Source organism: Channa argus, chromosome 7 (genome assembly GCF_033026475.1).
Source record: "Channa argus isolate prfri chromosome 7, Channa argus male v1.0, whole genome shotgun sequence".
Lineage (NCBI taxonomy): Eukaryota > Metazoa > Chordata > Actinopteri > Anabantiformes > Channidae > Channa > Channa argus.
Window position 1 is genome coordinate 9,870,814 of NC_090203.1, and position 26,382 is coordinate 9,897,195.

Sequence of the window (26,382 nt, forward strand, 5' to 3'; positions counted from 1 at the left end):
TTGCGGATGGGAGTGGTCTGCAGACACTTCCCCCGCCGTACAAACAAATTGTTAGGATTTCAGGTGGAAGAAACGTCTTTCTATTGGACCTTATCAACACAAAACTGATCCCAGTTAACCCCCAAAACAGACAGCTCTTCGTTAGGATCGAAATCGGTAAGCTACACGGAGCAACCAGTTGGATTGATTTCGTTTAGGCGAAGCTAATGCTGTAGTATAAACACTGCTTTCCTACAAGGCTTTATCGCTAGCAGCGTCATCGACGCACCCATCGACTTACTGCGACTTACAGTAGTTGGTTAGCAAGTATTAGCATGTGAGCTAGCTGTCATTGCACCCCGTTATTATGCTTACGTTTACACTAGAACGTTATGTAGTCTGCTTTGATTTTATTGAGAGTTTTGCTGCTTTGAGTAGCTGTGTGGAAACACACGAACAGGACACATAGAGGGAGGAACATTCAGGCTCACTGTGAAAATACAGATGGCTTGGGACGGACTTACAACCACATAACTTGACTCTTTTAGACTATTATTGATGTATTAATCTTGATCAGTCTAATTTCAGGTTGGTGCCTTTGGTTTACCATAAACTTAAGGTCCCCAGAATATAATTTGCTGCTACTATCATGTGACAAAGTAATTTTACGTTAAGTAATTGTGTGAAGTAATATGTGTTTATGTATTTTTGCGTGCCCAAACATTTCACTTTGTTAATAATCCCTTTTTGTATGTGCATTTTACATTCAAATTTCTTTAACTTCAATGTTTTACATTTGCTTTGTATCCTCATTTCAGGAATCAAGATGTTCTACACGTGTGGCCCAAATGAAGCCATGGTGGTGTCTGGTATGCTAAGACATTTATTTTATTTCTATTTGCCTTTTATAATCGATGAGAATGATCAATGATTATAACTAAGACCGGAACATATTTCCTGTTGTTAAATAAATCTCTCATCTCCATTAAACCGATGGTTGTCACAAACTGCAGGTGATCATTGTAGTACAGTGTACAACATGTCTAAAGCAAGTTGTCCATTGCAGAGGTTGTAATAGTAAACAAACTCAGTACTTGAATAAAAGTTTAGAACCATCACTTCAAGATTTTTACTAAAGTAAAACCACTAAGTACATGCTCTAATTTTTACTTATAGCACAAAAGTACTCCATCAGGAAAACATCTATTTTAACATAGTATTTAGTATTGAATTGAGAGTCTAATTACGATTTATTTGAAACAACCTTAAAGGTGAAAACTACATCAAATGTAAAAATATTAATAAAAATTAAAATGGTCTGTAAGATAAGATCTTCGTTACCTACAGAACAACAACATCGTTTGTTAAATGTAGGATTGATTTTAGCCACTTTTTGTGTCTAACTAGTGTCTAAAACTCTAAAAAAGGAGTAGCATTGTAAAAGTACAATTATTTTTTTCTGAACTGTAGTGGAGTAGCAGTTAAAGTAATATGAGAATACTCATATTCTTAAGTACGTTTCATCTCAAAATTGCACTTAAGTACAGTGCTTGAGTAAATGTGCTTAGTTACTTACCCTGGTAAAAGACCAGTTTTGTGTGCGGTGGACTAGTCATGTTTGTGTCATGTGAGAGACTTAACCGCCCAATGCCTTGTGATGAATTGTGATTGAGCAACACTGTTAGTTTTCAGTAAACTGGGAGTTTAACAGCTATGATATGAAGAATATGAATGAAAAGGTTGGGAAGATGAGCTTTGTCTTAGCCCGAGCTAGTTTACATGCGTCACCAACTGTATGCTTTGACGTGGATTTATAATATTTATGCTATTTGCTCTCCCGTGCTGACTTTCTGTACAGGTTTTGGTCGTTCTCCTCCTCTTATGATTGCTGGAGGAAGAGTGTTTGTCCTCCCATGTATTCAGCAGATCCAGAGGTGCCCGTATTTTCATTTCATATCAGTAAAACATTGCTGCCTAACTTGAGCTAATGGTCAACAAATAAAGGAGACACAAAGAGATAACATAGAACAGAAATGTATAATTTTAAATACAATGACGTAAAGATGACTCTTATTTGGTGCTGTAATTCTCATTAGCAGGGCTGCTGATTTAATTTTTTTTTTTATTTTAATTTTGTGACTTTTGCTCTGCCTTCACATTGTTGCTCTCTGGTGTTGTATTTCATCCACATATTTTTTTCTTGTCAGAATCACACTCAACACCCTGACTTTAAATGTGAAGAGTGACAAAGTCTACACCCGCCATGGTGTCCCTGTCTCTGTCACTGGCATTGCACAGGTAGGCTTATGAGCTGGATGACTGAAATAACAGAAGGCCTTTAATAAATGGAATATGATAATGTATTATAAATATTTTGCATAAAAACCAAAATAGAGTACATGGGTTAGTTGTTATTTATTGACACAAATTTACACACACAAAAAAAAAAAATAGAATTAATCAGTTAAAAAGAATTTGCCAAAGAGCTTACCGTGACTTTATATAAAACTACAGCATCAACATTCACTTTGGCTTAAATATATTTAAGCTGTTATTATTAGTGTGATTAAAAAAGAGAAGGATAGATGACAATGGAAAAAGATCCTAGGCTGCATGGAAAAGGCTGATGGGAGATCCCCATCAGAATTTAAATGTATTGTTATTGTTATGTGAATTAGCAAGTTGCATGCTTTTGACAGAATAGGATCTCTGATTTGTTTGTCCTTTACTTTTTGTTTTTGTTAATGACTTTGATTATTGTAAAGATAAAGCCAGATGTCTGTCTCTTTGGAAAATGTGCTACAGTTTTGTTTTATTTCCATACTGCTCCTTGTAAATGGTGTTAGTGTTTCACATTTTATTCAGGTGAAGATCCAGGGCCAGAACAAGGAGATGTTGGCCACAGCCTGCCAGATGTTCATGGGCAAATCTGAGACTGAGATTGCTGAGATTGCACTTGAAACACTGGAGGGACATCAGAGAGCAATCATTGCACATTTGACTGTGGAGGTTTGTAGTTTGGAGTGTTTGGTTTATCATTAATTACTAGCTTAACCGCTAAGTGAAACGTCTACTTTATACTGTATCTGATTATTGTAATGAATATATTGATCTCCCTGTGCAGGAGATCTACCAAGACCGTAAGAAGTTCTCTGAGCAGGTCTTTAAAGTGGCATCTTCTGACCTGGTCAATATGGGAATTGGTGTTGTCAGCTACACGCTCAAAGATGTTCATGATGATCAGGTACTTTTTCTCTGTTCAGATGAATTTTCTCGTATCAAATATTTGATGCTCAAAACACCATAAATACTATAGCAGGGGGACTCTGTACTGTCACTCGAAGCCCACATCTTCTATATGACAGCTTTTAGTTTTGGATAATGTTATCTGTTACAGTAATGCAGTCAGATGATTGATATTGACTCACGGTCTGTGATTCAGCCCCATTCTGCAACCCCTCTGAGCACTACTGATAAATCAGGCCTAAGTGCTTCTGTGGTAACCACACCATCTATTGTTTGTGTGTTGCCTAATGCACTACCTTCTTTCTGACTGTTCCTACTGTCTTACCTCATAGTTGACTGTCACTAATGTCCTGTCTCTGTCTCTCTTGCTCTGGCAGGGCTACCTTCAGTCCCTGGGCAAAGCCAGAACAGCCCAGGTTCAGAAGGATGCAAGGATTGGAGAGGCTCAGTACAAACGGGATGCAGTCATCAGGGTGAAATGTCCTCTTTTGTTCTTTTTACATCATGCCACTTTTTTTTTCTCATTATACAGATTATCTCAAAGTATAAATAATTGATCTATTGATCTATTTCTGTCTTGCTGCTTTGGAATTACAGGAGGCCCATGCTATGCAAGAGAAGGTGTCTGCTCAGTACCAAAATGAAATTGAGATGGCAAAAGCCCAGAGGGACTATGAACTAAAAAAGGCCGCCTATGATGCAGAGGTTAATACTAAGAAGGCTGAGTCAGAAATGGCCTATCAGCTTCAGGTACAGCAGTCACTTCCAGTCATTGGTTTGTGATGTGTTCCTTAATAGCCTTTTTAAGAGGTTGTTTTTATTTGATAAGAGCATTAAATGTGTTGTGATTTACCCAGTCTACCCAACCTGTACAGCCCTAGTCATAGGCTGGTCATGTTCCAATAAAACCAATCCAGATTGTAGATCATGGCAGTGATTGAAAGCTACAGTATGCCCCCCCCCGCCCCCCCCCCTTTTTTTTTAAGAACACCTTTTATAGAATATATGCTCCAAATCTTATTCTACCTTGGAGAGGTTCTATCAAATCTCCCAGTGACCCAGATTTACAGAGCAGCACTGGAAATAGTGCTGAGATAGTGGTTTCCAAGTTATTGAAGCCTCAGAATGGTCAGAGAATTTCAATAATTTCTTCATAATCTTCATGAAAAAGCTCCATTCATACCCCAAATGGTGAAGGCAGAGAATTGTGACATTTTGCAAGTTTTTCAGCATTTTTATATATTGTATATTTAAAAGGACCAGGCTGTGCACAGTGACAGGGAAGCTGAGCAAGGAAGGGATCAGTTGAACGGCATGGATTCCTTTTGAGTTTCATGTTACTGCTACCTTAGTTAGCTAATTTTAGATTTAAAGTTAATGTTGGATTTTAATTTTTTATTTTTTGCTTACCTTGTCAGGTGGCCAAGACCAAGCAACGCATTGAGGAGGAAAAGATGCAGGTTCAGGTGGTGGAGCGAGCACAGCAGATTACTCTGCAGGAGCAGGAGATCATCCGCAAGGAGAATGAGCTAGAGGCTAAAGTTAAGAAGCCTGCAGAAGCAGAGAAATACCGGCTGGAGAGGCTAGCTGAAGCACAGCGGTGAGTACTAGAGGATCTCATATGTCTCTGAAGAGAGGTAAACAGTTTACAGTAACACGAGAGTGGGCATCTGTGCTATTAAGCTCGGTCTCTCTTCTCTCCTGCAGCCTCCAACTCATTATGGAGGCTGAGGCCGAGGCTGAATCGATCAAAGTAAGAACTGCCATGTTTCTCTGTCCTTACTGTTTCACTTTTTGTTAGCCTCTGTGAGAAGTGTTCTTTGTGTGATCGGAGATATTTATATCACTACAGTCTTTAAAAGTAGTCTTGCCTATTTTTCTTTTAAGACATGTAATTTATGTGTGCTTGCAGATGAAGGGTGAGGCAGAGGCTTTCGCCTTGAAGGCTAAGGGTCGTGCTGAGGCAGAACAGATGGCAAAAAAGGCAGAGGCCTTCAAGCAGTACAAAGATGGAGCAATGGTGGACATGCTGCTGGAGAAATTGCCACTGGTAAGTTTGTCAAACCCTAAATGGTGAAAAAACGTAGACAGCATAACAGGAATATGGCATTTTTATCTTAAAAGTGCGAGATGGAAGCCCTCCTCAATGAAAAATACAAAATGCTCGTTGACCCCTGTGATTTGTCTTGTCCTGTAGATGGCAGAGGAGATCAGCAAGCCACTAGCAGCAGCTCAGAAGGTCACCATGGTATCCAGTGGTGGCTCAGAGGTGGGAGCCGCCAAGCTTGCTGGAGAGGTGCTAGAGATTATGACCAGGCTGCCTATCGCTATGGAGAAACTCACTGGAGTCGACATCTCCCTGGTACGCTTATGTAGGATAAATCAATAATTTAAGACTGAGCGACTAGTACACGTGAAAATAACCTCATGTTTCCTTCACTGTCTTCACAGTTTGCAGGAAAGACCGGCCGTGTGCATTAAGAAGAGAGAGACAATAGAAGGAATCGGGAAAGGTGTCACCATAGTTCAGATCTCTTTGTGCCTGTTTTCCTTCTGGTTGACTGTGTGCATGCATGTTTTTCACCTGTCTTCGTCCTTTATCTAAACAGGAGTGGATTTTTTTTATTCGTTTTTTTTTTTTTTTTTTAACTGACAACTAAGGCAGCTCTAATAGATTTAATTATTGACAAAGCTGTCTGAGTCAGTCATAGTCCAAATGCAAGTTCCTGTCGTGGTCATTTTATACTTGGACCTTAAGTATGCAAGTTTTTTACTTTTTTGCCGCTATCAGCCTCATTATCCCCACATAAGGGACTGGGTCAAAAACTGTTGTTAAATTTTTATTCTAGACAATGTTTATGACTGCAGTTATTTCTGTGCCTTGTATTCATTAATTGCTGCTGAGCTCTTTATCACAAAATCACCTCAAACTTTGTGTGTCTGGATGAATTATTACTGTCCCATTATCACGGCCAAGCTTTGTGTTTATTTTACACTTCACATGGTAACTTCAGTCATTAGGAAGAATCAAAGTTGGCATGTTGGTAGTTTATGCCACGTCTTTATAGTACCTGACTACTTTACTGGGCTCAAAATCATATCAGCCTCAAAGTTAGTGTTTTCTTTGTGTTTAGAAATGGAGAAAGGATGTGGTTGATTGAAACAAGCTATCTGGGTTTCCTGTTGAAAGCAATGAATGTATGTCGTGGTTGGAAAAGACACTGCTGAAATTTGTCTCTATTGCAGTAACTTGGCACTAATGACATGAAGGATCATCACTAATTGACATACCAACCTGTTTTGATGTGCTTACTGCCTCAACATACATGTTTATAATTTGTTTATTTTATTTTTCTTTATGTAATGACTTTCCATTGTAATGTAATGCTGGGTATTATATAGTTTGGCTTACATTAGGCCTTGAAGCTGTGTGAGGTTTTGAACAGCAGTACAGTGCTTTTGATAGAGAGCTCTTCTTTTCAGACCTTTCAGTGACTGTCCAAACTTTTCCAACAGCCAAGCCTTATTCATTGTTACCGACAAGTGCCTGGTCAAAACTCCACTGCAGTCAAGGCAAGTTAAACCAATTACACTTTTGTCAGGGAAACGTTTCTCAACTAACCAACTATTTTATTTTATTTTTTTAAACTAAGCAATTTATTAGTCAAACGGGTGTAGAAAATTAAAACCAGACTCTACTGCTTTTATATACACTTATAACTACTCTTTTACTGTTCTTAAATGTGTTGTTGCATGTCTGTTCCTGGTTATATAATTTGACTCAGCCGGTAGTGTGAAATATTCAAAATGTATCTGTAGATAATATGTAGACAATAAAACAAGGTTTGATTCCTGAAATCAACCTGTTAATCTGTTTTATTTTTTAGCAGTGTCATTTGATTCAATGTGGAGCACACAACTTATTTGAAAAGGTTAACTTTATTAAAACATCTACAAAAATAGACGAACACAATGAATTACAATGGCATCAAGGTAGCAAGCATTCTACAGAGATACAGAAGACCAAGAGTTTTCCTTATTAGTAACGGAAATAATTCTATGTACATCCTATAATGTCAGGCTTGAAAGACAAAATTATGAAATCATACAAGACTGCCCAGTTACATACATACAGTATATATAAAAATATGGGTTTAGTTGAACTACAGTGCATCAAAAATGACTCAAATGGCACAACCATTTACAATCAGTAAACTTATTACTTGGTAATCTTGATAATCTCAGGTCTGATTTACAGTTGTATACAATTAATAAGGTAGACCAATTCTACCATGGTCAGTTTAATTTACTTAAACAATGCAGAGATGTTGCAATTCGAGATCAGCATTCCCCTTTCAGTCCCATGCTGTTTGTCAAAATACAGTAATGTATTTGAATGAGTGAAGACATCTCAACACACCGAACATTTCAGAACAAATGGTTTTCATACACTTAAAATGAGATGAATTGATGGTGCCATTCCATTTTTTTAAATAATATTTTACATCGAATGGTTAGGCAACGCCTTTTGAGAGGGGGTTAAAAAGGCAAATTCCTTATAAAATAAATCTGATGCATTTTGATCTCCCTTGGCAAATATTAAAAATATCACTGCAGGTAAAATGCTTCTGAATCCACACTGACAGGAATCATTCAGGCCTTCCACAGAGAAGCGTTTCATCATGGCTGGGGGATATGCATTTGGGATTTAAAGTGCAGCTGGTTGTGGAATTTTACATCTATTCTTTGTATCTGGGTTTAACCTAGACACAAAAATTGTCAAAACACCTGAGCAGGAGCATCTGAAGCCGTCCTGTCCACCCAGGCTGGCAATAGTCTCTCTGCTTGTAAGTTTGGGGGTCTCATCGGTAGCAGCAGACTCTTCTGTGCCCTTTTCCTCAGGCTTTAAGTCCATTTGGCACCTGGGATATTGTCTTTTTTCCCCTCTGTGGCTAAAAGATGTGGCATTCAACATCCTGTTTGCTACAAGAAGGTTGGGGGTGAGCACAAACTTCACACGATCACATTGCAGAATGGGGTTGCTGTTGTCTGCTCCACATGGTTTGGCAATCCAGAGGGCGACTGTGGTGCAGGAGGTAGAGCGGTCATGCACCGATCCCAGAGTTGTTGGTTCGATCCCTGGGTCCTCTGGTCATGTGTCGAAGATTGCTTGAGCAAGACACTGAACCCCACCTTAGTAGCTCCCGGTGAATGTTGGTGGAGCTGCTATGCAGCTGGCCATCGGTGTGTGAGTGTGAATGGGTGAATGAGAAGCAGTGTAAAGCGCTTTGAGTACTAATTGGTAGAAAAGCGTTAAGTGCAGACCATTTACCATTTCACATTAGTCCAGAGTATCTTAGATTTACAGCTGTTGACGTGGGTCACTGAAGTTTTGGGGCTGAGATACGGAAGATTGATGAGATACGAAAGATTGGTAAGATCTCCTCGTCATCCAAGTTCTACATGATTTGCCATCTTAAATGATTAGGTACTAGGTGTCTTTTCTTAAGCTTGTTTGTGTCCGAGAAATATTCATCTTACTGATTTCAACAATTTTTATGTTTGCAGTACGCTATACATACTATAAATACTAAGACCGTTTCATTTCTGAACAACAGAAAAGTTCTCACGTAATTCATGTGCACCATTACATAGTTTGACACACTGAATCTAGTGATGAGTTTTCATATGAATGAAGATTGACTTGCTAATACAGTCATAGTTTTGAGAATTTGATTTCATTTAGTTTCTTCAGTTTGAACTTTACAGCACTTAATCACCAGTTAAGTATCAGAGAAGAGAGAACGTTTCAGACTGCACCCACCACCAACCACTGAAATTACTGCCACCTATCTACAGCTAGGGTTAGTTTTACCCTTGGATTTGGGGTCTGAAGTGGAAATAAACCGAACCAGCGGTGTCTCAGCCCCATCCACCGAAAAAAATTTACTAAATAAAAAAGCAATCAACCCACTCTCCCCTCTCATCCACCTCTGCTATGCAGCCCCACTACCACCACCATATTATCTCACCATAGCTAGAATACACAAACAGTTTCCCCCTCTTTATCGTCACAATTCTCTAATTCTCTCTTTAAACCATGTTCATGGCGTCTTCGGTGAGGAAGGAGTGGATGTAGGCAAATGATGGGCGGAGCTTGCAGTCTCTGTTCCAACAGCTCAACATGAGTTCATAGAGACCCTGAGGACACACAGGCGGTCTGCTCAGGTAGCGCTGGAGGGAGAAAACAGGAGACAGATGAGTCATGTAGTCTGATCTTTTACAAACACTAAAGGTACTAAGAACAACCACTTTAAATACAGCAAGCCAAGGTTTGTAGTGGTTAAGTGAGTTTGGCAATTAGTACATTATTATGCCCCCCCCCCCCCCCGAAAAAAAAAAAAAATAGATAAATCACAGAAGTAAAACTAAACAGAGGTTTATATTATAACTGTGGCTGTAGAGCAGCCACTAAAGGGCCTCAATCCAAGGTGGGTTTTTTCCGTAAGATTGATTTTGTCCACTGAGCAGCCTTAACCAGTCTGAACACTTCCAGTTTATTTATTCAATATTTATTCATCCGATGTGTAGAGTAGTACGTTAGTCACATATAGTGTTTGCAATGTACCTGAGAAAACTGAATTCTCAAACTCCTTACAGCTAACGTGAGTAAATATTGAACTTTACTTTGAAATTTGAAAAAAATAAAATAAAAATAAATCTGCTCTGGTTCTGCAGGGAAACTGATAATAGTCATGTTAAGTACATGACACTTGTAACTCAATACAGTGTATGAACACATAGTGCAGTGTTTGTTTTAGGGTCTTGAAAGGTTCTTTACAAAAATCTGTGTGTTGAATAGGATTTTTCACACCAGTGCGTCTGATGTATGTGTGTTAGGCACCTGTCTGTCCTGGTCTCTGAAGAACTCCCCAGCGTTGTCGATGACTTGTTCGTCTGTGAGGCTGGAGTATGGCTGCTCCTGACACACACTCAGCATCTCCCAAAGAGTGACCCCGAATGCCCACACATCACTGGCTGTAGTGAACTTACCCTGGGAACACACAAACACAGAGTTTGCACCCTGTACCACTCAGTACATTGCTTGTAACCCATTCAAGCCTGCGGATAATCAACAACTCTTCTTCTAAGATCTTCAGAAATTTCCTTTGTTAAGAGCCATGACTCACTTTTTCTTCTTCTTCAAAACCAGTGCTGTGAAGATAAGACCTCGACAGTGAAGACCCAGAATTTTATTCTTTAAATAAAGCAGGGCCTCTCAGACTCACTCACATAGTTTTGTCACATGCAAATATGTCTAATTTCTTTCATTCAGTTCCATTATCTACTTTTGGAACTTGCATAAAAAATGTAATCACATTTTAGATCATATTTATGATGAACAGAAAACATTCTTTAAAAAAATAAAATAAATCTTTTAAGCTTTGTATATGTATTTAGTTGAGTCTGATCAATTAATGTAAATATCAACCATCACTTTCAGAGGCACACACACACACAAACAAACACACACACCTTACCATTAGTATACACTCCCAAGCCATCCAGCGTATTGGTAGCACAGCTCTGCCCTGAATCCTGTAGTAGTCTCCAGCATACAAATTCCTGCTCATGCCAAAGTCTGCTATCTTGATGTGACGCTCGCCGCCCCGATCGTCTCCACTCTCACCTCTCTCACCTCCGACCAGACAGTTACGTGTGGCCAGATCCCGATGCACAAAATTGAGAGAGGACAGGAACTTCATGCCTGATGCAATCTGGCTTGCCATGGAGATGAGGGCCGGATAGCTGTGGGAAAAGGTGACAGGTGGGGGTAATAATATTAAAAAAAAAGAAAAGAAAAAAGAATCAAACTATTACTGTGTTTGCAGTTACAGGTGCAAGTGTGTGTGCCCATTTGTGTCCTACCTGATGGTGGAGATGTTGTGTGAAGGCCCCGTCTTGTCCAGAAGCACTCGGTTCGACAGATACTGGTTCAAGTCTCCGCATTCCATGTACTCTGTGACCATACAGAGGGGGTCACTGCTCACACACACTCCCAGCAGCCGGATGATGTTTGGATCCTTCAAGCGAGACAAGATTTTTACCTCCTTCAGGAAGTCATTTCTAACAGGGAGAGAAGGAAGCATGAATTACATTAAGAAGATGGAAGGCTAATAAACCGAAGGGAAAACTGGTGAGTCAGGAGAAGGAACCAAAGAGGAAATGAAGGCGAATAATGCAGAGTCTGGATTCCTTCTTTGACCTAATGTTCAAAGAAATTTTCAACAACACTTTTAAAGTAACCCCCTCAGCCAATCGTGAAGATTGCTTATTCTCCTAAGAATCAACAAATTTATGGGGCTTTCGACCTCATTGGTTTGTTTTGCTGATCAATAGGTTTGTGTAGCTCTGGCTCTCAAACTCCCATATAGGCTCATGGACAGCTGCTCCTGGCAAATACGCTTACACAAGCTGATTTTGCCAGTCCAATGCAAAACAGGGGGAGAACCAAAATAAACAAGCAGCTGGTGAAATGAGTCAAACATCTAGGAAACCAGATAGACTAAGATTATGTCTTAGAAGCTGAGAAACTAAACCGAGGTAAACCGTGAGAAAAGACAGGACTTGTGTTTTGAAAAGAAAACCGTGCTCGGTTTCTGCTGTAAGTTAAATCAGATAACTTAATTAATAATAGGTTGATATATTATCTGAAAACTGAGTGCACAGAGTTTGGTTTGGAGTCTATTTACTGCCTCCTATAGGGTGAATTTCACCTGAAAAGTAAGTTTCCAGCTAAAGATTTAAAGCTTAGTGATAAAAAAAAACAATCCATAAAAATGTGAATCCAGCTGAGTCCAGACTGAGATGAATCACAAACCTGGCATTTTTGGATGCATCTGGACGCAGTATCTTTACTGCTACCAGAAGAGGGCGACCCTTTCTCACATTGAAAGGAAACTCCAAGGTGGGAAGGTCGTGAGGGTTCTCGATTTCACACAGGTGCACCTTTCATGAACAAATGCAGACATTGTTAAAATACAATAACCCTTCCAGGCACCTACACACATAGTTTACAGGTCAAACCTCACCTCCCCAAACTGTCCTTCTCCCAGTTTCTCCTTGAAAATTAGGCACTGGCGCTGTAGCTCTGGCAGCGGAGCAGCGTCGGCTCCAGGGCTTGAAGAGGCCATGGCAGGTACAGCATAGGTGTTGTTACCGCTGACACCCTGCAGACTCACAATGTCTGCCTCAGCATAGTGAGGGACACTGGGAGGCAGTGGGGGAGATACGGGGGGTGAAAGGGAAGGATAAGGAGGGCAGCCAGGATAGGGAGGAGGTTCCTCGTGAGTTGGGTGTAAGCCTTTCTCCATGTCCAAACCACAGGCTGGAGGGAAGAGGACAGACAGGGTGGATGACATGGAGAGTGCACTTTGAGAAAAGAACAACTGTGTAATTAAAACCAGCTTAGTTTTAACTCAGTTGGTGAAAAAAAAAAAGAAGATGAGATCACAAACTCAGACAGCTTGTTATAAAAGGGATCGTTTGGACTGGGGGGATTTTAGTTGACTAACGATTTCAGGGTTTGTGTGCAACACTTTAAAAAAAAAACAAAAAAAAACACAAAAAAAAAAACAACAACATAACTTTACAAAGTTCTGTAGAGCCAAAAAAATACACACCTAGGATGATTTAAAAAAAAAAAAAGACGCAATTCATAAAAAAGCTGAAATGTAATGTGCCCACATTAAGTCTGTCAACGACGCAATTTGTAATGTATATATAATCAGCCTTCCAGATAATTTAGACATTATTTCCTAAAGCCAATAGTCAGACAAATGTATAAAAGCCTATATAGAGCAGTATTTTACAGTGATCCTAGTTTAATTTCTAAATGTCTATGGCATCAAATAGCTGGTACTAGTAAAATTATCCACAAATAATAATACATGTCTTATGATGGAAGGGTAGAGAGTTACAATCAATCTTTATTGTACACTGTATAATTCCATTTCTATTTACTTCAAAACTAAATTACAGTCTACTGGTGTCCTTGCTGAATAAAGTTGTAATTCAACAAAATGTACAACAACTTAATATTCAACAAACACCTCACATGAAGTTCTGGCAGCGCACATCAAGTTATACATTTGTTAGAGTAATAATGGTAATGATAAGAATCTTCCAAGTCCAGTCTAATGCCCACGGTCTCAGCCTGAATAGGAATAGTCAATTTTGTATACTTTCCCCCATATCTATACAAATATGTAACAGAAACTTTTGACACCAGCCTTATAAGCATCTTGTGAAATACATTACCTTTAACATAAACAGTACTTTTCTAAGTGGTAGTTTTGCTACTACACATACACATCTGTGCTAAGCTCACTGTTGATTAGAGATAACAAGCAACATTCTGACAATATTTGTATGCATTTATTTAGCAGGTGTAATATTCCACACCTTAATGTTATGTATTATTATGATTTGCTAATTTGCATTAAAAACAAACAAATAAACAAGGAAATATAAGCCGTTTTTTAGGTTTCTATAAAAAACAAACAAAAAAAAAAACACATTGTTTGACAAGTTGCCCAAATATTTTTAGTATGGAAGGTAAATTCAGGCAATCACTGATTTGTTAGGATACAGTTTCTGGAAATCATGAATGTCTGTGCACATTTTGACCTAATCTGTTGGTGGATAGTAGAAATGATTCACAGGTGAGGTTAAAGTTTTGACCTGCTGGTAGTGTTGGATAAGAATCTAGGAGACAACCAAACTTTTTGGTCGATTCATCCAACAATTGTTATATTGTTAAGTGTTCCACTGACAGACAGTCCCATCAACACCCATCAATCCCATCTCTCACGCATGCCTGAATAAAAGTGCCTATTATGTTTTCTCTCAGACAGATAATTTTGAACCTTCATAAAATCCCCCAAATACCAAACTATGCCTTCCAACAAAGCATGAGTCATTTTGAGTAATTAGTGTATGAAAGTGAATAATTGGGTGAGTAACAGGAGAAACTTTGAGGATCACACACATGCCAAAAGAAAAGTCATATCTAGGAAGCTTTTATTTGAGCCGTGTAATGAGCTCTTAACACCCCGAGCCCTGGATAGTTGTAGGTAAGTAGTTGGGCAGGTGTTCTTCCCGACTGTGTTGTCCCAGTCTCTTACCCTGGGGTACATTAAGGCTCTTTTCCTGAGTGGTGCTGGGGATGCCTAGGGGTCTCGAGCCTTTTCTGTGATCTGACAGGAGCAGGTGATAGGCTGGGTTGCTTAACGGCAAGGCTAGGAGGGCACACAAACACACACACACACACACACACACACACACAGGACGAGGTAGGGAACAGGCAGGTACCAGGATATGGATCAAACACGTGGCACAAGGTGGCACATTGCACAAAATAGACACAGACACACACACACACACACACACACACGAGAACACATCAATAACCATTAGCAAGTTAGCATATCCATTATAAGGGAAAAAGGAGGAGGGGTTGACACACACACACACACACACACACACACACACGAGGAAAATGGCAAGAAGAGGCAAAAGTTACCACAACTTACCACAACCAAACAACATGTACTCATGATTGAAATAATGTTTCTGTTACTGTGTTATTTCAAAGTCACACAGGCGCCTAGTAAAGTCGGCATGCAGACCTCCTGCAGTGCAATGCAAGTAAGGCAATGCCTTTTACTACTCCCTCTTTTCTTTTTCTTCCCTTTTCTCAGAACAATTTTTCTGCTTTCCAAATGCATTTGTTTATTGACAGGATCAACAAACACAAACATGGGCATGCAAATGAAGAAATCTGTAGAAACCACAAATGTACATGTTTGTAGAAATTAAAATTCTGCACTTATGCATTGTTTTAAGTTGTAAGAAAACAAATCATTCTTTGCCCCCCCCCTGCCAAACTGAGATTTGTATTTAATGAGCTACAACAGAAAAAACAAGCCTTCCCCATCTAAATTTTAAAAAGGAATCTGAAAGAAAAAAAAGAAAAAAAAAAGGCACCTTTGTGTGTGTTTAAATCTTACCTGTGCTGTCTCTGTGATCCCGTGGCCTGAGCAGAGCGCTGGGCTCCTGGTACTCCCCTTCTCCCTCTCCGCCATGGTCACGGTCCTCAGGGAACGTGTGTATGCGTTGGTAGCGGCTTGAGTAGCTGTGTGTGTTGTTGATGACTACATTATCCGTGGGAACTGATAGGTGGACCCGCAGCTCATCACTGGAAAGACTACCCTGTGCCTGGGATATGAGATAATCTAATTGTAGCAACTAACTCTCATCAGCAGATCAAACTGCAGAAACAGACTAACAACTAGAGGTAAGATGATTCCTACAACCCATCCAGAAGAGGGAACCGTGGTACTGTGCCAAGACTGGCAGTTGTTAAAAAAGCCTGCTATCAATCAGGATTTGAAGGGACAGTTCAGCCTAAATCACACACAGAAATCAATTTAGGACGATAAAACTATTTATTCTGTAGAAAGTAGTGTTAATGCAAAGTGTTACCAGTGATCAGGTCCATGAGTTAGTCAAAATAACAATGTAGAGTTTTGAAGTGTCTTTTCACAGCGTTGAGCAACACAAACTTTTATATACTTCCACTAGAGTGGAAACAAACTGTTTGCCTAATAAAACCAGTGCTGCTTGGCTACATAGCACTTGTGTTAAATAAGAAACTTTTAGACTGCATGACATGAAGATGAAAACCCTACAGGATCCAGTTACAAAATTACCAGCTACATAAGACTGCCTTAAAATTAAACTAACACACTGCACATTACTTAGACTCACCTTGCCCAGTATCTTTTTCCAGTACTGCCTCCACAGAATGACCACTATCACAGCCAGAAGCAGTAGTATGATGCCCACCAGGCAGCCAATCAGAATCGCTGTATTACTGCGGTCATCCTTGGCTACAGGAAGCCCTGGCCTGGCAGTTACAGCTGCAAATTCTGGCCATGGAAAAGGGGAAAAAAACAAAAAAGGATGAGGTGTGTACAATGTGCTTCTCTAACACTGGGTGTTTGTGTGCATAGGTCTACATGTTTGTTTGATAAGTGCACTGCTCAGTTCATGAGCATTGGGTTTTGTGCAGTCATGCTCTCTCACTGGGGTCACACAAACCCCACATATCAACATATTTCTTCAGACTTCTGATGGGGATTGTCTGTTCTTGCATGCATCCCCGCTCATATCACAGGGACGTTCAGAGACTGCTGCTTTAGAACCAGAATGTGAACAGTCGGCTGTTTTGTTTTGCATCTCACAGCTTTGTAGCAACTGTTAATCAGAATCATCTCGTTATTTTTCCTCCATTGAAGGTCAAATGTGACATTTCATTTGAACGAAACAGTATCCTCAGTGCAGGTTAGTGTAAACTGTGCTCACAAACTATGTCCATGTATGCAAATAACACGTAAACAAATCTGCAATCACACAATCATCCACTTATATTTACCAGTCAAAGATTTACACATGGTTAGAGAAACCATCCTCTTTCTCCCCCTGTCAGTACAACACCATGTGGGTGATAAATAAACCCTAACAAAGCTGTTCAACCACAGCAAGTAACAAGGACAAAGCAGCATACATGCCACGAAAAACAATTTCCAGCTTTTTTAAAAAGCCTGCTATTGTTTAACTGTGTAGAACAGAGCCAGCCCCTGAAGAAAAAACATGCAGTTAGGGAGACCACAAGAAGCCAAGCCATTATTTTACGTAAATATAATGTCATATAGTCCCGTTAGTGTTTTTTCTACAGCTGTATATCTTCAAACCCAGGAGACAGAACACAGTGCCAAAGCTTGCCCCTGTAATCCCTCCTCCATTATACTGAGCAGTTGGACAGTTTTAAGATGTTGGAGGAGGGCCAGAGTGATTGGGGCTGGCTCCCCTTCCCTCATTCATCCTCTGTCTCCTTTTTATACAGTCTCACCTGACAGTGTCCAGTTAGCAGTGTCCGTCATGAAGGTGGTGGTGGTGGTGGTGGTGGTGGGGGGGGATTCTGGAGGAGCAAGGGATGGACAAAAGGAGGAATGTGTGAAAAGAGAGGTGTTGAAGCCTCAGGAAAGAGCAGTGATGAAAAGAAAATCATAGGTTACACAGCAGGATCCTAGGATACACAGCTTTTTTTCCATCTTACTGAAAATCCCTAACTTTTTAATTTGCCAGATGGAGATGATAATGAAAAACCCAAAGAATTATAAGTTAAATAATTTGACCTTTAATTTAAAGCTAGATCTCTTCTGCCTATTAAGAAAGATGAAATCTGTAAGATACACATTCGGTGTTTACTTAGGTTCAACAAATTTTGACTTGAAGCCAAAGGATTTCAGAACTCCTGATAGAGGAAGTCTGGTCAGACAGGCCTCCTTTGGCACTGCCTGCCTTTGCCTCTGCTTCAGATACACGATTTAAACACCCTGCTGACATGCTCTCACTCGTCGCAACAGGAAAGGAGGACATGGGCACAGAGACAAAAGGTCATGATGGAGAGATCAGAGGAGAGCAGAGAGGATGAGTAGATGGAGCAGCATAGTGAGTCACATAAGGGAGCATGTAAAGAAGGATGGCTCGTGGAAAGAAGGATAGCAAAGCCAAAGAGTGAAGAGCAGGAGGATTAAAAGGTAAAGAGGGTATCAAGGCTCACCAGTGGACACAGCCATGGGGCTGGAGGAGTTGTGGCTTGATGTGGGAGAGAAGGAGGTGCGGTCAACAGGACGAGGAGAAGAACTGGTGGCAGGATTCTTGGGAAGATTAGGCTCTGTGACATCCTCCTCAAATGGCCCTGGATAAGGAGAAACAGAGAAACAGGAGGGGACAATTTAATAAAAATGAATCATGTTTTATATGTTTAAGAGGTTTTCAAATGGCACAATACACTGTCTGGTAGTCCTCGGCTGTTGAGAAATAGCGGTTGTGGTCGCAGCTGGTTATGTTTTCCAGACAAAGACCATTCATTTCATGAAAATCAATTATGTTGTTTTTGACTGAGAACTGATCCATTCCTCACTGAATAATCTGAATGATGTTCACTCACTATCGTTAAATGACCAACCAACACACTAGCCCATATGTTGGTTATGTTGTGTTTTACAAAATTAGTCTGATAGGTAGTTTGCCAACTAAACATGTGCCACTCAGGTGGAAAGTCCAATCAGTGCAATCACAGTTGATTAACTGAGAGTCAACTCTGGCCCAAGAAACACAAATATATGATAATTTTACAGTGTACCTCTTATTGTAGCACTCTGTTTCTGTCAGGACCTTGAACCAAACCAGCTAACTGGCATGAGTCTAGACAAGCAAGACCACTGATGTGTGCTCATTTCAGCTACCTGAGAACAGTGTGATTTTGCTGATTCCCATCATGCTACAATTGACAGCATTTTTAAATGGAAAACCTCGGCTGGAGTCCTCTATCTGACTTCCAATCAAATGGGTGTAAATCCTATCTTCACAAGAGATAACGAAACATTGTTTCTGTTTGTTGCGCACAGCCCATAAAAACAGGAGGGAAGTACAAACAAAATAACAGATTGGGGAAAAATGCATTTTTCAGTGAATATTTTGAGACTGACTTAATTAAGACGGCATAAAAAATAACCAATAAATAATTTATGGTCATGGTAGGTTTTACTTATTTGGAAATGGGGGCGGCTACCAGGCTTGGACTGGTAGAAATTAGGGAGAGTTGCATCAGGAAGGGCTTCCAGGATAAAAACTGTGCCAAATCAACACACAGACATCGATTCCCTGTGGCGACCCTGAACTCATAGGATAAGCCAAATGGAAAAAAAAATAAAATTCGAAATTAAAACTGTCAATAACTGAATGCTGACACTATGAATCAATAGAAAAAAATAAAATAAATAAATAAAAACAATCACAGAGAAAGGACAAAATCTGCATTTTGAATGTGATTCTGAGGGACTTGGAAGCAAATTTAGCCAATCACATTTCAGTTTTTCTCTGCAATTGCCCTTTACCTTGAGTATTTAAAGAATGTTGACTGAAATTACATTAACAGTACAGGTTTCTATACATTTGTTGAGGCCACCTAATTACTTTTGACACAAGTGCAAAGCCCAGTCACAGTTTCATAAACACAATCACTTCTATTCAGTTTCCTACCAGAGAGGAAAGATATTTCGCTGATTAACAGCCACCGGTCAGCAAAGTAGAATTTGCAGCGAAGGATCTGAGCCGGCCGGCCGCCCAGTGGAAGGGAGATTGGGCGTGAAGAGGGGTCCTTCAGATCTTCCAAGGGCACAGGCAAAGTGAGGGCAGGAGAGGACCATGGCTGCAGGATGCCAGGTTTAAAAAGACACTCTACCTTGCTGAAGACCCGCACACCCTGGGTGTGGCGGTTGTTACTGTGCACCTACAGAAATAAAAGACACATGCAGAATACTTAAAGCAGAAAGGTGGTGTACGTCAGTCAGAAAACAATGTACACCTGTGAATTAGCTTGACACGTGTGCAAATATCTGGAAAACAAGGTTTTAATCAGTTATATGTGAGGAGAGGCAAAAAGGGATTTAATTAACACTCAAAGTTTAGCAAATTCTCAACCCTTTCAGTCATAATTGCTTGGCACCACTTGAGCTCTGCGGATCAGGACTACCAAAAAATAAAAATAAAATCAAGGAAGTGCCATGAATGATGGAGGAAAGAAGAGGATATATCTTTCCTGTTTTTACAAGCAGGGAAAGGCCAAAAAGACGAATCCATAAAGGCTGATCTAATATATGAGGTGCCATTGTGACTGGAAGGTGGAATAGGAGAGGAGAGGAGATGGAGGGGAGTTTAAATGAGCGAGTGAGAGGTCAAACTATAGATCTGAAAGATAGAAAATTAAGGATGAGATGACAGGACGTTTTTTTTCCCCCTCTGAGGGATAAGAGGTGGTGCAAAGGCTGCTCATAGTAGGTTTGCCTCTTAACCTCAAACGTATTGCAAGGACAGCCACTTCAAGGTAATCCAAGTTTTAATGCACATACACACACAAAATGCCAGAACAACAGCTGCACAAGACGCCGAGTTGACATGTAGCGGATTCTGGAAAAGGACAAAATGGAATTTTGGGGGGCTGTGTATTGTTGGTGTTGGGAGTCTAATAAGTCAACAGAACCGAGGTAATTCACTACTCCTTTAGGGATTTCAGATCCAGTGACGTGCACAAAGCTTATTTTGAGAGCATAACACTGCATTCATTATGTTTCACTTGTTTCATCATAAATCTAACTTGCATTATGAATTCCTCTGATCTATTTGTTTAGTTTCCCCATGTTCCCCACACTTCCCCAGCTCTACATAAATTCACAAAGAACAAACCTAGATCTTTACAAAAGGCAGACACATTGAATCCCCAATCTGCTAAAGGGCCTGCAGGAAGTGCAGGTTATGACTGTAAAAAGCTAAAGAGCAGATTTATCTTTAACCGCTGACTAATCACCGTCCCAAAGAACTCTGGCCTGCAGAGACAAGTTGAACCTCAATAACTGTATGTCAGCTGAGGTTAATTTGGAAAAAGTCATGCCACCGGGAAAGATGTTAAGAGGAAACGGAGAAACACTATAATAATAATAAAAATGTGAAGAAAAAAATGCACAGAAATTTTGGAATGCAGTCAAAACCAGACCTTTAAAAGATGACTTGTCATTTTATAACAGTAACTGGGAATTCTTGCTATTCAATATGCACCATGTATAGGGTGAATCCCACCCAAACCGACATTCCAACCCACGTCCAAAGAGACAACACAGTTATATATCACACTTCGTTGCTTAATATTATCATCCCCTTGTTGCTTCACAAACTAACCCCAAAAGCCACACAGACGCACAAACACATTGTGATGCAACTCGGTGGCACCCAGACAGCTGAGCACAGATGCACTGTCCCATGATAAACAATAGCACGTTAAATCTAATTAAATGGCTGCAAAGCTATTCCAGATAATTCTACTTTCTGTTGAGATGCCAGATTAACAGAGTTATTGTTTTTTTGTTTTTGTTTTTTAAAAAGGAGGTAAACAAACATAACTGTAATGTTGGAGGTTGTTTAAGAGGTCATGATGGTTGGAGCTACAGAAATTGCTGAGGAATTTCATCAGACAATAAGCTTAGTGTCCTGCCAAAATCACAATGACATACTTGTTTTGTGCCAACAAATAATTATTCAAGTTAATGCATTGAGAAATGGTTTACTAATTATAATTGTCATTTAATAACACAGGAATAATTTATGGGATGTAATTTTCACATGTGACAACAAGACTTTGAGGAGTTAAATAAAAACGACTGCAAATGCATGCATTAAGGTGGGAAAGGGGGAACAAGTGGACCTTGCAATTACAGCATGCGGACATGTAGCTTTTGAGTTACTGTGCTCAAAAATTTGTTACAAAGGCAAGATAACAATAAGACAAAGGGACAAAACAGAAAAGATGCAGTGTGGCTGATATGGGATGACAATATGAATCTGCATTCACCTTGCTTGTGGGCAAACAAGGCTGACTTCCCTAAAAATCCAAACATTAGAAAATTGTCCTGAACACACTCCCTGATTTTAGTAGAGATCTCCTGATAACAGTAGGATAGCAGTGTCCTGCATAACACTCACACAAACAACTTTTACTGCTTACCTGCATGTTGTGGAAGACACGGGGCTTCTCAAAGTGGAACTCTATATCCACACTGCCCTGCCCAAGTGTTTCTCGGCTCCAGCCCAGGTAGTCGTACCCAGGCCATACCCTCAGCTCCTTAGTTGCAATGAAGTCATCTCCTCCTAAAACACCATCACACAGCTGACCTAGGCCTCCAAACTGCATCCTACACACACACACACACACCCACACCCACACCCACACCCACACCCACACCCACACCCACACCCACACCCACACCCACACCCACACCCACACCCACACCCACACCCACACCCACACCCACACACACACACACACACACACACACACACACACACACACACACACACACACACACACACACACACACACACACACACACACACACACACACACACACACGTCAAATAGGTCTCCTAACTCAAAACTCTCACACTCGCATTCACAATATGTCTGGATTACATCACAAGTGTTAGCTCACCCGCTGGCTAAACATTTTAACTAACCACACAGCCCATGTAAATGACTCCATCACTGGAGGACCCCTCATGTCTTTACTCCCAAAACATTATAGCTAGAAAACATGCCTCAAATCCCTGAGCAACTACAAAAAAAAAAATCCCTCCCTTTTAATTAGGCAAAAATAAACTTTCAAGGAGGATTTGCCCAAAAACCCACTTCAGTCCAAACACATGTGATGAGTGCTGCAGAAAAGTGTTTGGTTTTCCACTGATTTAGCCACATTTCACCCCACAATGTTGACCGTGACACTTGTTATGATTTACTGTGATCATATCTGTGGACGTTGTGCTGCAAAATTGCAGGTAAAGCCACATGCATTCAGTTACAAAATCCAGGAGCACAGAGCAGCAGAACATCTTACCTTTGCTCAGTGCTTCCATCGTAGGTAGAGTCATTTAGATAGACCGGCATGCCAGGCAGTTGCATGACATGACCCACTGGAGCTGTGTAAGCCTTCAGCCCATCTGAGTGACACAGAGTAATATATTGAATATAAATAGTGAAGTAAATAAAAATATTCAATATTAGTCATGGGATAGTTGAAACAAAACATGCTTTTGTATATTTTTCTATTTAAGAGACAAGCATGCACAAGCTGCAAAATTTGTGAAGCTCTTAATTTTCATCATGAGCAGCTATGTGTGGGTTGAGCCAATATTCAACAGTAACCGCCATAGGGGAAACAGCTATTGCTGTTTTTTTAAGTAGTAAAACAAACACAGAGGTGTGCTGCTCAGGCGTGCTCAGCCAGAGCCACCATTAGTTGGTGAAACTTAAGCTTCCCTCCTTCAATATACAGCTAATCAGCCAGCTGCCTATGAACAGAGGTGAAATCAGCAACACAGGTTACAGCCCATTGCTCTGCTGCCCATAATGAGCAATGCTTCACACAAGATCTACAGTATGTGTGCTGTACACTCCATTTGTGATGAGTGTATATGGATATGGTTATACATTTAGGTGTATGTCTTTCCTACCTGAGGGTGTGTGAGGGGCAAGTGGGTCCACATTCAACCCAAAACAAACATAGTGAAGACACTGCTCCACCGCACAATCTGATATGGGATTTGATGAGAAACCAAACGTGCATAAAACTTGACTTCCTGTTGATTCTGCATAATATCTGACTGCCGCAGAATCCACATTAAAGCATATTTTAGGGAGATGGTCTCCCTGAAGACACAGACTGGGACCTTTTTAGCCTCAGTGACAGCTCTGATTTGCAGGAAGCTCGATGCTTTCTAAGGATGTGGATAGGGCAGGACAGGAGGTGAGCCAGTCATAAATAATCTGTTAGTAAGTGTTGCGCTTTAGGAAACATTGAGACCAACACCATTTATCACCTGTGTTGCTTCCTTCATCCTGGTGAACCCCAATAAGGCTGTAAATTTGATGTAAAGCCCTGAATAAATGCACGGGATGTATGGCAAAAACATGCATTCGTAATCATTACCATAATATAAATCCCCTCATTCCCATCAGATATAGGAGTAAATCTAAGATGACAGCGAACTCCGTCACCTTCATGATATGAAATGTGACAGACCAAATGAATACACAAGTGTAAAAACAGAAACATTTTCTATCTTTGTAGTCTCTTTGGGTCTTTTTCACCATCACAAACACACACACGCACACTATTTACTTACAGTCCCATACACAACCATAGAGCTCCACCCGAAGGCATACACTCATAACCCGGTCAGCCAGTGGGTAGAAGCGCACCATGCGTGCCACGATTGGAGGGCCCAGATCTTTTAGCACAATATCATAGGTGTTCTCATTACCTGACACCACCTAGGGGAGAGAAATACAGATATTCAATCACAAAGTACATGGTTTGTCTTCCCTGTTACCTGTAAGGTTGAGTGAATCTCGCCTAAAGGCTCTAGCTTTATATTCAAAGTGTGTCCACAAATTCTTTTAATGTAAGAAGACCTCAGATTAACTGAATTATTTCCCCCCCTTCTTTCCATTTAATACAGAAAGAGGTGAAGAAGGTCAGATTTAGAGGGATAGTTGGAGGCAGTTTTTGTAGGAGGACTTAAAGGCACAAATTTGCATTTTCTTGCAATTTCTGAATACATCTATTTCATGGCAATGTTTGAAACAATATGTCAAAGGGGACAACAAACACAGAAACATCACCTAAAACATTGCAATGATCAGCAAACCAAATACAGCACTTTTACCGAACACAACAAAGGCGTCTGTATCTGCACAATATAGGAAGACATTGAGTGCATATTTCTCAAAACTCAGGATTTTCCAGTCAACTTAACCTGGTTTCTTGTTCCTTATTAAATTATTTCAGGTAGAAATGGAACAACAGCTAAACCGTCACTTTGCTTCATTTGTGTATAGACATGAGAGACAGACCGCTTCAGCTTTGGTAGGAACACACACACAAACGAAGACCCTTGCTTACATCCTGGCCCCAGCGATCCTTCCAGGTGATCCACTTAACTCCATCTCGAGAGTAGCTGAGCCGATAGCTGCGGACAAACTCCTGTCCATGGCCGTCAGCATGACGACCCTGGGTACCAACTAAAGCCAGGAAGTGAAGTCTGCGCAAGTCAATCTACAGAAAACACAATACACATTACTCACAGAAATACAAACAAATAGACTAATTTACAGATGCAATTAAAAGTGTAGGGTGTAAAGTGTAGTGTCCCCTCTGTCTTTGCAAAAGTTTTAGCTGTATTCCTGTTTCTAGTTGTGTGCTAAGATAAGCAAATCACCTGCTGGGTTTAGCTTCACATTCAGTGGACAGATAAGAGAATGCTTTCAATATTCACATCAAACTCTCAGCAAGGATAATAAATGTGTTCCAAAATATAGATAACCTGTAATAATGTAGCTGTTTACTTTAGCGTCCAACAATACCTCATAGCTGGTTTAAAATTACTTATACCTCTCCTTGACTGAACAATGGCCGATATAAAACACTATAATAGTAATTGGTTTATTGCAAGAAGCTTTAATATAAATTAGATAATTATTAAACAGCAATTGAAAATTCTTTCCACAAACAATAGAGCGGCTGTACACTGAACACTAAATATAACTGAGAAGAGCACGCTGAGTATCTGACCTGAAGATATTCTGATCCACTGGGGAACACAGCTCCTGCAGGACACCATGCTCCATCCCCCTCTCCAGTACTCAGCCTGAGAGATACACATAGAAAAAGGCTTATTAATCTGATTTTTTTGCTAAATCCAAGTCCTATTCACAGACATTTACATACAGATAGATACAAACACATCAAGACATCCAATCCACAGTGCCAACAGCATGCAGAGTTCCAACAGAAAATTCAATACAAATAGTCCAACCCTCCCCTAACAACATACATATTAGATTCCACAGCATCCAGACATTCACATATAATTAGGCAAGTGTTGTCTGAAAGATATAAAAGAAGACACACAGAGACCTGGCTTTGGTAAAGACACAACAGCCATCAGAGAGTGAGGGAGACAGTACAGATGGATGAAAAATACACAAATGCTGAAGCTTGTTAAGAGAGGAAGAGAGATAAAAAGGAGCAGAGTGAAACTACTAGCCCTTTCACATACTTAAAATCTCACAATAAGATCTGGTTTAATATGTCAGGACCAATCTTTACTCACAACTCCTCGGTCCTGCTGTGACCACCCACATGCACTGCTAAAAGGTTTTCACTCACTGACCTTCTACAATCCAGCCTGCGAAGTAAAGTGCATACCACTACCACATACAAACCACATGAAGACCACAAACCAGGCCGTGTGTGTGGGTGTGTGTGAGATTCTGGACTGACTTGCTTAAAGAGCTTTGCAACAGACGCCAGGCCGCAACCGGGCTCTGACCGCCGTGCGGCTTCTCTCAAAATAAAAGCTGCTGCTCAGACCGCCAAAACAAATCACTATATCAACTCGGACACATTGACAGGAGCG

The 26,382-nt window shown here is 40.3% G+C and overlaps 2 protein-coding genes across 5 annotated transcripts in view; one reads left to right on the forward strand and one right to left on the reverse strand.

Moving 5' to 3' along the window:
• On the forward strand, positions 1 to 7,087 carry flot1b (flotillin 1b). The gene is made up of 13 exons (XM_067509524.1): positions 1 to 156; positions 798 to 848; positions 1,838 to 1,913; positions 2,187 to 2,277; positions 2,845 to 2,988; positions 3,104 to 3,223; positions 3,603 to 3,698; positions 3,823 to 3,975; positions 4,644 to 4,825; positions 4,933 to 4,978; positions 5,138 to 5,275; positions 5,423 to 5,587; positions 5,677 to 7,087. The coding sequence occupies exons 2-13, from the start codon at positions 806 to 808 to the stop codon at positions 5,704 to 5,706; spliced, it is 1,284 nt and encodes a 427-aa protein (XP_067365625.1). The 5' UTR covers positions 1 to 156; positions 798 to 805; the 3' UTR covers positions 5,707 to 7,087.
• Positions 7,088 to 7,145: 58 nt separating this feature from the next.
• ddr1 (discoidin domain receptor tyrosine kinase 1) overlaps positions 7,146 to 26,382 on the reverse strand; it is a 35,810-nt gene continuing 16,573 nt past the window's right edge. For 2 of the 4 annotated variants that reach the window (XM_067509462.1, XM_067509463.1), the window contains 17 exons: positions 25,536 to 25,611; positions 24,867 to 25,019; positions 24,088 to 24,235; positions 22,800 to 22,902; positions 21,914 to 22,100; positions 19,399 to 19,648; positions 17,915 to 18,052; positions 17,201 to 17,269; positions 16,057 to 16,217; positions 15,297 to 15,504; positions 14,412 to 14,525; positions 12,318 to 12,613; positions 12,107 to 12,234; positions 11,155 to 11,352; positions 10,767 to 11,034; positions 10,130 to 10,279; positions 7,146 to 9,459 (listed from right to left, as the gene is read on the reverse strand). In XM_067509462.1, the coding sequence (XP_067365563.1) occupies positions 9,319 to 9,459; positions 10,130 to 10,279; positions 10,767 to 11,034; positions 11,155 to 11,352; positions 12,107 to 12,234; positions 12,318 to 12,613; positions 14,412 to 14,525; positions 15,297 to 15,504; positions 16,057 to 16,217; positions 17,201 to 17,269; positions 17,915 to 18,052; positions 19,399 to 19,648; positions 21,914 to 22,100; positions 22,800 to 22,902; positions 24,088 to 24,235; positions 24,867 to 25,019; positions 25,536 to 25,611 (2,788 nt within the window). In that variant the 3' untranslated portion in view covers positions 7,146 to 9,318. The remainder of the gene's footprint in view (positions 9,460 to 10,129; positions 10,280 to 10,766; positions 11,035 to 11,154; positions 11,353 to 12,106; positions 12,235 to 12,317; positions 12,614 to 14,411; positions 14,526 to 15,296; positions 15,505 to 16,056; positions 16,218 to 17,200; positions 17,270 to 17,914; positions 18,053 to 19,398; positions 19,649 to 21,913; positions 22,101 to 22,799; positions 22,903 to 24,087; positions 24,236 to 24,866; positions 25,020 to 25,535; positions 25,612 to 26,382) is intronic. The other 2 variants (XM_067509464.1, XM_067509465.1) reach the window with 2 other exon arrangements.